The sequence below is a fragment of the Solea senegalensis genome, linkage group LG19 (genome assembly GCF_019176455.1).
Source record: "Solea senegalensis isolate Sse05_10M linkage group LG19, IFAPA_SoseM_1, whole genome shotgun sequence".
Lineage (NCBI taxonomy): Eukaryota > Metazoa > Chordata > Actinopteri > Pleuronectiformes > Soleidae > Solea > Solea senegalensis.
This window is the reverse complement of record NC_058038.1, coordinates 17,444,190-17,457,626: the sequence shown is the minus strand read 5'-3', so window position 1 is coordinate 17,457,626 and position 13,437 is coordinate 17,444,190. Positions and strand designations below refer to the sequence as shown.

Genomic DNA, 13,437 nt, shown 5'->3' with positions numbered 1-13,437 from the left:
TTGCACCGAGATGCTGTAATTGTTCTAAGGAAGTTCTAATAAAAAATAAATAAAAAATGTTACATTTATAGCAGAGAGAGCTGCTGCCCCATGTGAAAATCTAAGATTTTGAGAATAGAAACAGACAAGTGGACTAATTCATTTAATGTTATCATTATTAGTTTCCTACTTTCCATGATGACCGGTGAGACTCTGCCTCCCCTGACTGCGTGTGCAGTGGTTGAACTCTCCCCAGCTCCCACGTACAAATTGATATTCAAATTTCAATAAAAAGTGTCATTCCCGATACTTCTGTTCTTGTGAGCAAAAGTTAAACCAGGGAAAAGACTATGTTCAGCAAAGTGTGCTGAATAAAGTGGTTTCTGTTATATAATCCTCACAGAGCGGCTCTGCCACTCTAAGTGATCGTGAACGGCCTAATCTAATGAGTGTGTTTACTGTTATCGCTGATTTGGCCCTTAATTCCTCCCACAGAATTAAGTGGTGGATGTGCGGGCTAATGCTAACACGGCTGCGCGCGCGCGTGTGTGTGTGTGTGTGTGTGTGCAGTTTGTCTGAACACTGTTTGTCGATCGGCTACATTAGAAATGCATGTATCATGTTGATGTGTAATGAGCGCACGCTGAGATGAGACGAGTGTATTTTCTTTCAGGTTCATAATGAACCTACTCTGTAAAATGAACTCTTTAATTAGGATTTTTCCTCAGTGTGTGTGTGTGTGTGTAATTGAATTACACAAGTGGTGCCAATCATCTGGTTCTGCAGCATCATAAAACATCAGGAAAATGTGCAAACTCTCGTCAGCACATTTCTCTTATTTGGTTAATTGGAAAACAGTAGAAGTAGATGACTGTAGGAGGGAGGGAGGGAGGGAGAGAGAGAGGGGGAGAGAGGGTGATGTAAGAGAGCAGGTTTGTCACAAACATGTCAGGAGTCCATAGAGTGGAGAGATGACGACAACAAAGAGTGAGAGGATGAAGACTCTTCTTTATAAACCTTGACAAGGAGAGTCCCATTGAGAGTGGTGAGAACATGACTGAGGATGTAAAGGCTCTGCTTTTCAAAGCTGCTTTACACTACAGTTATTCACCCATTCATCCATTCACACAGCACTCTGCAGCACTTTTTCCACCGCACATCTTTCATTCTCACACTGTCAGCACAGCCAGTATCGAATTAGATTTGTGTCAATATTTTCACAACAACACGTTTTAAGAAGCAAAAAAATAATAATATTGATTTAATCATTCGCTGTCTGTCTGGAACTCCTTCCCCAAGTTTTCCCCATCGACATCCGACAAAATAACTGTAAATATCTAACGTTTGTTAGATTATAAACATTAGATACTTACAATTATTTTGTCGACGGACAGCGACTCCAAGCCCGTGGCGACTTACGGTCAATTGAGTTGCTCCAAAGCACAAGGAACAAGTGAGGGAGCGCAAAGAACAAGTGAGGGAGTGCAAGAACAAGTGAGGGAGCGCAAAGAACAAGTGAGGGAGCGAAGAACAAGTGAGGGAGCGAAGGAACAACTAGGAGCAAAGAACAAGTGAGGGACAAAGAACAAGTCTATGGAGTGCCAAGAACAAGTGAGGGAGCAAGCGGTTTATGAGGGAGCGAAGAACAAGAACAGCGCTGAAGGGAGCAAAGAACAAGTGAGGGAAGAACGCAAAGAACAAACTATGGAGTGCAAACAAAAGTGAGGGAGAAAGAACAAGTGAGGGAGCGAAGGAACAAAACGGAGCAAAGAACAAATGAGGGAGGGCAAAGAACAAGTGAGGGAGAAAGAACAAATGAGGGAGCAAAGAACAAGTGAGAGTGCAAAGAACAAGTGAGGAGCAAACAACAAATGAGGGAGCCAAAGAACAAAAGGAGCGCGAAAGAACAAGTGAGAAGAACAAGTGAGGAGCAAGAACATGAGGAGCCAAAGAACAAGTGAGGGAGCAGAACATGTGAGGGAGTGCAAAGAACAAATGAGGGAGCGCAAAGAACAAGTGAGGGAGCGCAAACAACAAATGAGGGAGCGCAAAGAACAAGTGAAGGTTTAAATGTTCAAACACTTTGAGGGAGGAAGTGACCTTGACAAGTTATAGCAAATACACAAAGTATAGAAAATGACTAACCCTACAAATATTATTGTAGCTCCAGTAAATGATGCAAAATATGAAGGCATTTTCACCACCTCAGTGAAATAGAAATTACAAAATGATATTCTACATCTTTTAAATACATGTATATCAGAAACAGTTGTGAGGAGCAGCCACAATGTCCTCGCTTCCTCAGGTTTCTACATTTTTTGGGGTCCTCACAAAGAGACACTTGCTTTAATTGGGGACACAGTGCTCTTCATAAGCATGTCCTGATCACGTGTGATCACGTGTCATCGTCAGAAACATTAGAAAAACAACAACAATCCTAAAAAAGACTTCAATAAAAACGTAATAACAACCCAGTCCATGCTACTTGAGTTAGTGCTTTATAATGTGATTACAGGATCAGGAGCCAGATCATGCAGGGCCTTGTCCTGGACCAATATAGGGCGGAGCCTCATTATAACCTTTGTCAGATAAAAGTTATTCAATGTATAGATTTACATAGATTTTATAAGTAGTTTGGTCACAAGACTTTCTTCAGACCAAAACATCACCTGAACACTTTTTAATATTATATATTATATTATTAAATTTGATATATTTTCAATATTATAAATATGTAATACACAGGGTTCCCACAGGTCCTTGAAATCCTTGAAGGTTTGTGAATTTAAAAATTGCTCTAATTACACCTGGGTCATTGAAAGTGTTTGAAACTTTGTGCAAGAAAGACGCGAAGTTAAGCTTTTAACAATTAGCAGTGCAACTTTCAGAACAACGCGCGAGTAAAGCTAAACAAAGAGAGAGTAAACGACGACGACGTGATGGTGACGATCACTTGTCCAGCTGCAAATCAATCAAAGCGGACGCTGCCATTGCCCTCCCACCTTAACCTTTGTCAGCGCGTTTGATCCTTGAATTTCAGGGAATTAGTCCTGGAAAAGACCTTGAAAAGTCAAAACCAAGGATATGAATATAATAACTAATAACTAAGTGTATTGCAGCAGCAAAATGCAGGTGTAAAATTCTATGTTGTTTCAAACATTACAATAAAAGTGGCTTTTATAAGATTTTTCTATCTTTGCTGCAGATTTAATATGTTTACTCTCGGCTCACTGAGGTGTTCTTCTTTGTCTTTCCTCCTCTCTCCTTCACTGGTGTGCGTCACCACAACCGCTGAGTCATCTTAGCACCTTTCTGCAGAAAAATGTTTTTACTTCAAACGATGAAGAACAACACTTTTGTTCTCCTCATTTCTGTTTTTGTGTGGGAAACAAAGTTACCGCCATTGTTCCCCCGACGGATAAGTGAAGAAGATGACACGCTATCCTCCGCCTTTTAATGCCACCAATTAATATAAAATGAATAATAGTTAACGTTGAGGAATAGTCAAGACACGCACACACACACAGATTTTGTGTACAGGCAGACTGACAGACAGCGATTAACAAACAAAAGAGACACAAGACAATGTGATATATGAGCCACACACACACACACACACGCAGACGTTGTCTGTCATAGAAGAGGCTTATCTGTACTGCACACCAACAGATGGGAGAAAGGAGTGAAAAGAGTGATATATTGTCTTCCTTCCTTCTTTGTCCAGTGTGTGATTGTTGGAGCTGTGTGTTTCAGGAAAGACTAGGAGGCGTAAAAGAATCTCTCCTTACTGAAAATAGGTCAGAGTGTGTGTGTGTGTGTGGGAGCGTACTGTACGAGTGTGGCAGGTGAAGCAGGGGCCGCGTGGAAACGTGCCTGGGTCATTTTTGCAGCGTCAAAACGGTTCTTTACAGGAAGCACGCTGTAAACTCTGCACTGTTCTCTGATCGATCCTAAATGCACGGGTTTCTTTGGTCGCGATGAAGGCTTTACCCACATCTGCGGTGCAGTTTTCAACCACAGGAGAAATGGAGGTGCATCATCTCCCTCTCCAAACAATCACTCTGACACACGGTGGAGCAGCGACAGAGGGGAGAGGCATTGCTATAATGAAATAAATCAATGAAATCAAACAAGCTTATATGTATACATATGTTTATATATATATATATATATATGTATATATATATAATATATATATAAATACATATATATATATATATATATATATATATATATATATGTATTTATATATACATATATATTTATATATACATATATATATATATATATATATATATATATATATATATATATATATATATATAAATACATATATATATATATATATATATATATATGTATTTATATATATGTATATATATATATATATATATATATATATGTATATATAAAATTTAATAATATTAAGTGGTGGTCTGCATGTGGCCCGCGGGCCGCCAGTTTGACACCTCTCCACTAAATGCACAGATGAACATAAAGACAGTATCTTGATTGGCTGCTGCTGTGAAAGCTCCACAGCGATGAAGTGGTGTTATTTTATATCTGCACCACACGGCAGCGCGAAAAACCAACAGAGAAATGCAACAAGGGACCAACCTGAGGAGTCGGATTCCCGGAGAGCAATAGATTTATGGAAGCGGGGAGGATGCAGAGGACGGGGGCTGTGGAGGGAAGCGGTGAGATCATCAAAGGCCGAAGAGGGAGGAGGAGAAGAGAGGAAGAGGAGAAGAGAGCGATCTGAAGGCAGATGGAAGGAGAGAGACAGAGGGACGTGGGGGAGACGGGAAGGTATAAATATTGTATGGCTGGTTTTACTACTTGGCAAAAGCGAGGGCTTTCCTCCTCCTCCTCCTCCTCCTCCCTCCACACATGTACCCCACTGACACACTCTGCAGTGCTGTTGTTCTCACTGGGATGCAGCGTTGTGTAACTGTGTCCTTGTGTAAACCCTGCCTGGGAAAAGTGAGGCAAAGAGGAACCCACTCTTGAGTTGAAAGACAATCATCGCCACTGAAAGTGGGAATTTGTCTTTGGATAAAATGTTAAATACGAGTCCAAAAATAAAGTTTGTTTTAAATCACAGGGCTTTTTTCTTCTTACTGTCAAATATAGAGTAATTTTGGTGACTCATTGGGCGATGAGTCAAAGTTCTTGAGTGAAAGTTGAAGAAAAAAATATTGCTATTCATGAAAATGACTACGGATAGGATGATACCAGTTTTTTTTGTGAGCGATACCGATACTGATATCACAAACTCGAGTATCTGCGGATATCAGTAGTCCGATACAGTCATTTTAGATTATTTATGAACTATGAATATTTAGATAAAGATAATATTTTACGTCACAAATATTGTTCTCCCAAAAATAAACAGCTCAAACACGACTCAGCTAAAATGCTTTTGCTCATTTTTATTTATCCAATCTGGTGATTTTGACCAGTATCGGACCAATACCGATACTGACCGATACCGATTCCCATCCCTAAAAATGACAGCATATTGTGTCTGGGATGTTTTATTGTTTTATTGTTTTATCATCAGTCCTGCATTTATGCTCCTTGTCCTTGACCTTGAGGTCACTGAGGTCAGAGAGGTCTGTGTAGTCCTGGGATTCAATCCCCAGTCATGCATTTAGATGGAGTAATAACACGTCACATGACAGTAATAACACGTCACATGACCTGACGTGTAAAGGCAAGTTTGAACCCTAGGGAGGTGGTTCTCAAAACTATTTTTCTTTTCTTTTTAATGTAAAAATACACACACACACTCATCACATTTACATTTCATGTCCACTGTAGCCAGATGTTACAGATTGTGTCCACAATCTTGCTTCACCTACATCAAATTAATCTTTGATTAAACTGCACACTTTACTTCAAACAATGAGCAAAACCCGCATAACTAAGAAGTATAATTGGTACGATGTATTTGTTGTTTTGGAATGTGTTCTTTTAAATGAATTCTGTTGTATAATTATGTAACTATGGTGGCCTGCAGGTCTTTCGCAGACTTTCATCCCAAGGGACTTCCTGGTTAAATAAAGGTTAAAATAGAAATAAACAAATAAAGCTGAAATAAACACACACAGGCGACAAGCTGTGATGAAGAAAAATAAACATGATTAAGATAAGATAAGATAAGATCCTTTATTAGTCCCGCAGTGGGGATATTTACATTATTACAGCAGCAAAGGCAGTAAAGAGAAAGATAATAAATAATAAACATGCATTACCAAAGTGTTTAAAGTGTTTAACACACATTTAAAAACAACCAACATGCTTCACAGTATAAAGACACACAACATATAAGGTATGCAACATAAAATCAATAAAAAAATAGAAGTAAAACAGTAAAATAGTGACACAATATGATAATAAAATGGCTAAAAACTACATAGAAGTGTCCGGGTTGACTATTTTTATCCTGATGGAAGAAGGAGAAGTGCAGGAGGAGAAGGAGAGAGGGAAGGAGGGAAGGAGGGGAGTGACAGGTGATCTGTAGTAAATAAAGTAGAGCAGGTCACTCTGAGCGTGCAGCACTGTTTAGTATGCTGCTCTGCTCTCACACACACACACACACACACACACACACACACACACTTTCAATATACATGTCACCCTTGAGCACAGACACTCAATAGTTTGCAATAGTTTGGACACATACTGTACACTTCCTGCCAGTGTCTCCATGGTTACAGGAGAATCTGAGTTCCTATCCTCAGTGCTTCACCTTCATGGTTCAAGTCGATCAAAGTGACAACGTTATGTTAGAAGAATCTGTGGCGCCAATTTTCTATTATTATTTTTAATCTGTTTATGTTATTTCTCACCTGATCAGCCAAACACCTTAAATATGGCGCTGTATCTTTACCCTGCTCTCGTGTGTGTGTGTGTGTGTGTGCGTGTGCATCAGTTTCATGATAGCAAACTTTCTTATTTCACATAAGCTCAGCCAATGCACTTCCCCTGGGAATGTAAACAAGAAAAATGTGCTATCGATTACACCTGTGCACACTGTGGCCTGGTTTGGTGCATTACTCTGCCTTTAAAAACAAAAATTAAATTAAATATGATGCATATCAGCAGACGAGCATGGGTTATATTTGACTTAGCATGCAGAGAGGATCTTCGTCTTTTATTTCTCCCACCAAAAGAATAAAGTACTCAAAAATCCTACTAAATAAAATGTAAGTTTGCTACTTAATTAACCGAGTTACTAACAGTTTCCATGTTTCGTGGTTTTCAAACGCTCCAGAAGAATCTGTCAGTAAAAGTTGTTTTCTATCATAAATGTTTCACAACAGTATAAAGGAAGCTCATAATCCGCTCTGTGGCAACAGTTCAGTAAGACGTGTTGTCAGTCTTGTGTATTCAAGTGTTTATCATTATTATTATTATTATTATTATCATCATTATTTTTATTAACTTTGATCTAAACAGGAGATTAGAAATGTTAAACAGGCGGCTCATTCAGCGGACGTCACAATCCCAACACGTAGATTATTCAAACTTTTCCACTGAACCAAAAAGTCTTGTTGTACGTTGAAATAAACATTTGGGCAAAGTTGTCTCTAACTCAGGGGTGTCAAACATATGGCCCGGGGGCCAGAACCGGCCCGCCAGAGGGTCCAATCCGGCCCACAGGATGAATTTGTTAAAATTTCACACTAATCTAAACGTAATGTCAAATGCTCCAGATACCCGTGACTAAATGTTTGTGCCTCTATAGATCCAGTGTGCTGTGTAAATAGTAAATTTAGGCATGATATTGTTGAAATTGCACTTATATTTCTCAAGAAATGTCATGTTTTGTAAAATTATCCTTCATTAAATGTAAAACAAAGGAGAAAAAACAAAGGAGTTTTTGTTGTTCATAGGTTATTGTTCTATTATTTTACTATTTTTACTGGTCCGGCCCCCTTGAGATCAAATTGTGCTGTATGTGGCCCCTGAACAAAAATGCTGCTCTAACTGATGTGTTTTGGGCAGCTTTGTTGTTTTTCTTTATCATGAAATTGGTCTTAAATTTCACTCCGAGTGGAATTTAAAAAGTCTTCAAAAGTCTTGAATGTAGGTGTAAGTGTGGTAAAAACATCATTCACATGACACCAGCTGTTTAAGATTCACCTGCTTTTGTAATAATATCTTTAATATTTCGCTGGAGCTGTGACGTAAAAGAAAAAGGGAATTCTATAAAAACCCTGTCCAACCGCGTCATGTAGGTTTACTTGAAAATAAAAAATACATGTGCTATAGAATAGCGATGTACACACGGTGTGTGAGCGGTGCTTCACGTGAAATGCAGGGATGATAAATGGTCAGTAAAACGATGATTTATACATACAGCTGCATCAGCTTATCTGTGTGTGTGTGTGTGTGTGTGTGTGTGTGAGAGAGAGAGAGGGAGGAGCTATTTGAGGATTAATGTCACATCACTCAGAAATCATCTTTCAAATATTCAGCTTTACTTTTAAAACATGAAGAAAGTGATTTTTGTTTGTTTTACTGCGACAGAACAAAAACATGGGGACATTTAAGGTCCGGTACATACTGTGGACACATGACGAGACATATTTTACACACGTTTAGCTTCAAGATTTAGATGATTAGAAATGAATGAATAGTAGGAACACACCACTTAATATTAAAGAGCTGAAAGTGACAGTTTCGCCCCCTAGTGCAGTGGAGGTGAACAATAAATAGACTCCCCTCTAGTTCCTGTCCAAGCATTACTCAGTTCAATCAAAACAAACGTGGTTTTCAGCAGGTACATGGAGGAAAAAGGCTTTGATGGTTCTCACAGATTATTTATTTACTTAACTCTTTTGTTTTAGATCAAATATTATTTATATTGTTTATGTTTTTGGGTTTGGGGTTTTTGCACATTTTGTATATAAGAAGCAATTTGTAACCTAAGATGTAAACAGGAAGTCAGCTTGTGATCATGTTTTTTATATTTATTTCTTTGTTTGTGTGTTTTATTTTCTATTTTTTGAAGTGTTTCATGGGTTAGGGTGACTCTCATGTGGAGGCTGAAGTGGTAGAAGATGAATGGAATGAATGAATGAATGTTCACTTGTTCAAACTTAATAAGTAAATAAAGCCTTTATTCATTTATTCATACACCGGGACGAGGGCAGCAGTCGGTTTGAACGGAATTGTCAGGCTGCAGTTGTGCACGGAGACAAACTGAGCGTGTTTGACAGGAAACACAAGCACCTCTCAAGAGGGACGAGAGAGAGGAGCGCGCACGCACATGTGTGTGTGTGTGCGCGCGCGTGTGTGCGTGTGTGCGTGTGTCACCGCTGATATCAGTCAGAGACGAGGCGCTCTGTGTCGTTTATGTGTGTGGCTGCAGGTTATGCCTTTATTCCTCACATCGTGCTCATCCATCACAGATGACATGTCCTTCTCATCACACACACACACACACACACACACACAGAGTCTGGTTTTCATGACTTCAGAGGACATTACGTTGACTTACATTCATTTCCTGGACACTCACTCTGACCCCAACCTTAACCTCATTCTAACCGTCTTCACCTTCATATGTAATAACTCACATTGTGGGGACCATGAGTGTGGAAACAGATCTGGGTCCTGACAACATGAGTAATACCTGAACACACAAACACACACACACTGTATCCCTTACATAATACTGTATAATACAATTCCTCTTCTTCATCTCCCCACACCCCCGCTCTCTTTTTCCATAGACACACATCAGATGTTTGGCTCTAATCCTCTGCTATTAAATCTATTTGTCATGCCAAGCTTTGCCATTACCATGTCATGATATGTGTGTGTGTGTGTGTCTGTGTGTGTGTGTGTGTGTGTGTGTGCACCACAGGTTTTCTCCTCTGCATCATGCCGCTCTTAATGGCAACCTGGAGCTCATCACTCTGCTGCTGGAGTCGCAGGCTGCTGTCGACATCAGAGACCAGAAAGGTGAGAGGGAAACACACACACACACACACACACACACACACACTTCTTCCTGAAGCACAGCTTCTGTGTTTATTTGCTGAAATCCTCTTTACATCCAGAAAGTCATAGATAAATAAAGTGATCTGGGAACAAAAGGAACATGATACAGTGTAGTAGGAGTCTGGCAAAGGTTACACTGTGACCCACTCCCTTTGGTCCGCTCATCTAAGTTAGCAGGGAAATACCAGAAGCCACAGGGAAGACGACTTAATTGATTCGGACTAAATCACACTCAGCATTAACATGTCACGTAAAAGTGTTCGGAGAACGTTCTGATCCAGATCCATATCTGAATAAACGTGGGTCGTAACCTACATCCAAAGAAATTTTCATCCAATCATCACGTGCTGGCAGAGAAATGGAGATGTAGTGGCTCAGTGGGAGATTTGGGGTTTGATCCCTCGCCCACACGCCGACGTGTATGGTCAAGAAACTTCACCATAAGATAAGATCTTGTAATCCTGCTTTTGTTGACAGTGCTGTGGGTGCAGAGAAACACAAGAGAAGAGAAAAGAGAAAAGTCTTCCTGAACACTTTATTCTTCCTCTCATCTCCAAAACATGGTGTGCAGCCCAAAAAAAAAATCACATTTTAAATCTCATCTTATATTATTCACGCTCTTTAAATGAAATGTCCTCATTTAAAAGTTTGGAAAATAAATAAAAAATCTAATCCTGCAATAATGCTACGATCAGTTCGTCATTTATTTGTTTCAGATTATAAATAATAAACATGCATTTTCACTTACATAAATACATATATATATATATATATATATATATATATATATATATATATATATATATATATATATATATATATATATATATATATATATATATATATATATATATATATATATATATGTATTTATGTAAGTGAAAATGCATGTTTATTATATGCATGTATATATATATATATATACACATACATATATAAAATGTTTTAAATGTAGTTTTAAATGATCAAGGCTAATACAGACTGTTTTAAAAAACCTCCCCTCCTGTTGGAGTTAATGAGCCGCACAGGTCGACAGGTTGGTGAGTGACAGTTACACCAGCACATCAATCCATTCAGTCCCAACTTAATGATTAATCGTGTTTATTACCGTGCTGTGAGGGCTATAAATGTTATATTTTAGTTGATTTATTGATGTTTATCGAGATATGAAAAGGATTTCAACAAATTAAAAATGAAAGCTGAGAACCAGATACAGACTAAAGCGCTGAACATGGAAACAAGTTTGTCCAAACAGCAGAAAGAAAGAAAGAAAGAAAGAAAGAAAGTGAGTGTGTTCATGTGTGTGTGTGTGTGTGTGCAGGTATGCGGCCCCTGCATTACGCAGCCTGGCAGGGGAAGGCGGAGCCTATGAAGATGCTGCTGAAGTCTGGTTCGTCCGTCAACGGCCAGTCAGACGAAGGACAGATTCCCCTGCACCTGTCGGCGCAGCACGGACACTATGACGTGGTGAGTGAGATCAGGCGTTCACAAACACACACACACACACACACACACACACACACACCTGTTGTTATTTACACCAAACCAGACACCTTTAAACCTTAGAGGACACTTAGATCACAGATTTATTTTAAACTTTCATATTCAAAGTGAAGTGCAAATTGTCTACGAGCGCGAGGAGGTGTCTCGTCATAAAATAAGAATTGTTCTTGTACTGAATTATTCATTCATTCATTCATTCAATCATGTCACTTGTTTAAGTTTTTAATATGTTTAAAAAAGAAACAAACAAAAAAAAAATAAAACACTCAAGCAGCCGCTTAGTTAAGTCCTGTTTATGACATCAATTTACAAAGACGCACATGTTCACTACCGTTTTAATTAAAAATGTTTTTTTAGTTTTATTTTCCGTTAGTTTTCGTTAACTCTAATAACCTTGGTTGGAAACAATTGGTATCATTACGATTTCATCCTGTATTATTTAGAATTTAGAGTCATTTTGATTGTGTCGTCATTTGATTCTAATCCAACACAGTGGATTTTGAACTGAAGTGAAATCATATTGCAATTTCAGTCACACAAATAGAAATATAGATATTTCCTTTCCCTCAATCGTTCGGGCCGAGTGGATTCAGGAAGAGATTATCGATGTTATCTTTGAGCTCATTGTTTTTGGTTTTCTGCCCTGAAACTCTCAAGTGTTGTTTCAGACACAGCGGCCAGTTTTTTTTTTGTTTTTGACAGGTCAGTAGAAAAATCACAGCTGTAAATAATCAATTGAATGACGGCTGAGTTCCACTCAGCTTCCTCGGTGTCCTCGGCGGCTGCTGCTGCTGCTGCTGCTGCTGCTGCTGCTGCTGCTGCTCCACACTGACACTGACTTACATCATGTGATCATGGAGAACCTGCACTTTTCCTGCACACAAAAAACACACACACACACACATGGACCATGTTATTCACGAGTCTGGTGTGTGATTATCATTTAAAGACATTTTTCCTCACGTGCCCCTGAGCCAAAAGTATTTTGGCTTTTATATCAGTTAAATAGACATGTTTGCTCTTTTTCATTGATCTTCATCTGACCTGGGTCTTCTGGAGTTAAAGATATTTTACTTTTGAAACCTTTGCCGTTTGAAGAAGCAACACAGTCAAGATTCATGGTTCCAAAATAACCAGAATTACTGTTCTACTGTATAAACCAGGGTATGTGAAGAATTTGGACCAGAATGCGTAGAAAATGTAATGAATAACGTAAAAAAGAATGATAATCTCGCTCCATCTTAATCTAATTTCTAAGTATGTGAGGAAATTACTGGCAGTAAATCTGCCTGACGCTGTATTCTAACCTTGGTGATAATGGCGTTCCTTTGAGAGCTCAGTATTTTCTCAGGTGGTTCTTGGTATAAAAAGGTTTGAGAACCACTGGTTTAGAGCCAAAGGAAATTCAAAAAGCTTCGGTTTACAACAAAAACAAAACACTGAAAGTAAAGCAGACTCACTAAAAACGCACTGATCACACAGTGGAAAAGACTGAAGATCCACGTTTTAATGAACCGTTGCTTACATACAAACCACAGCTGGAATTCTAACCCACACTTACTGTGGAAAATGAAATATAAAACGACACAAACTGAAACACACTAAAATAATAACATTACATTACAGCAATGAGACATTTTAAATGTGTTTTATAGTGTTGTGTACAACTGCAGTGTTTTTTCTAAATAATAAAATAAACCTTTTTGTTTTTCCTCATTTTAAATGAAATACTAACATGTAGTAAGTTGTAAATAACTGCAAAAATACTTTTTTTGTCCCGACGGACATTCTGAGGCTTAGGTGTTAAAGGGTTAAACTGTAAAAGTCGATTTTATTTTATTTCATCCCTTAAGAGAAATGAATAATTCAAGTTTTTGAAGGAGAAAAGACAGGAACAGTGGTCGACATTCTGGGATTCCATTTCTTATTCCTGCCGCC

The 13,437-nt window shown here is 38.6% G+C and overlaps 1 protein-coding gene across 7 annotated transcripts in view; it reads left to right on the top strand.

The window, feature by feature from the left end:
- The window catches only part of LOC122785410 (caskin-1-like), a 94,399-nt gene that overhangs the window by 58,517 nt on the left and 22,445 nt on the right, over nt 1-13,437 (top strand). For all 7 annotated transcript variants that reach the window (XM_044051178.1, XM_044051183.1, XM_044051181.1 and 4 more), the window contains exons 3-4: nt 9,860-9,957; nt 11,318-11,463. In XM_044051178.1, the coding sequence (XP_043907113.1) occupies nt 9,860-9,957; nt 11,318-11,463 (244 nt within the window). The remainder of the gene's footprint in view (nt 1-9,859; nt 9,958-11,317; nt 11,464-13,437) is intronic.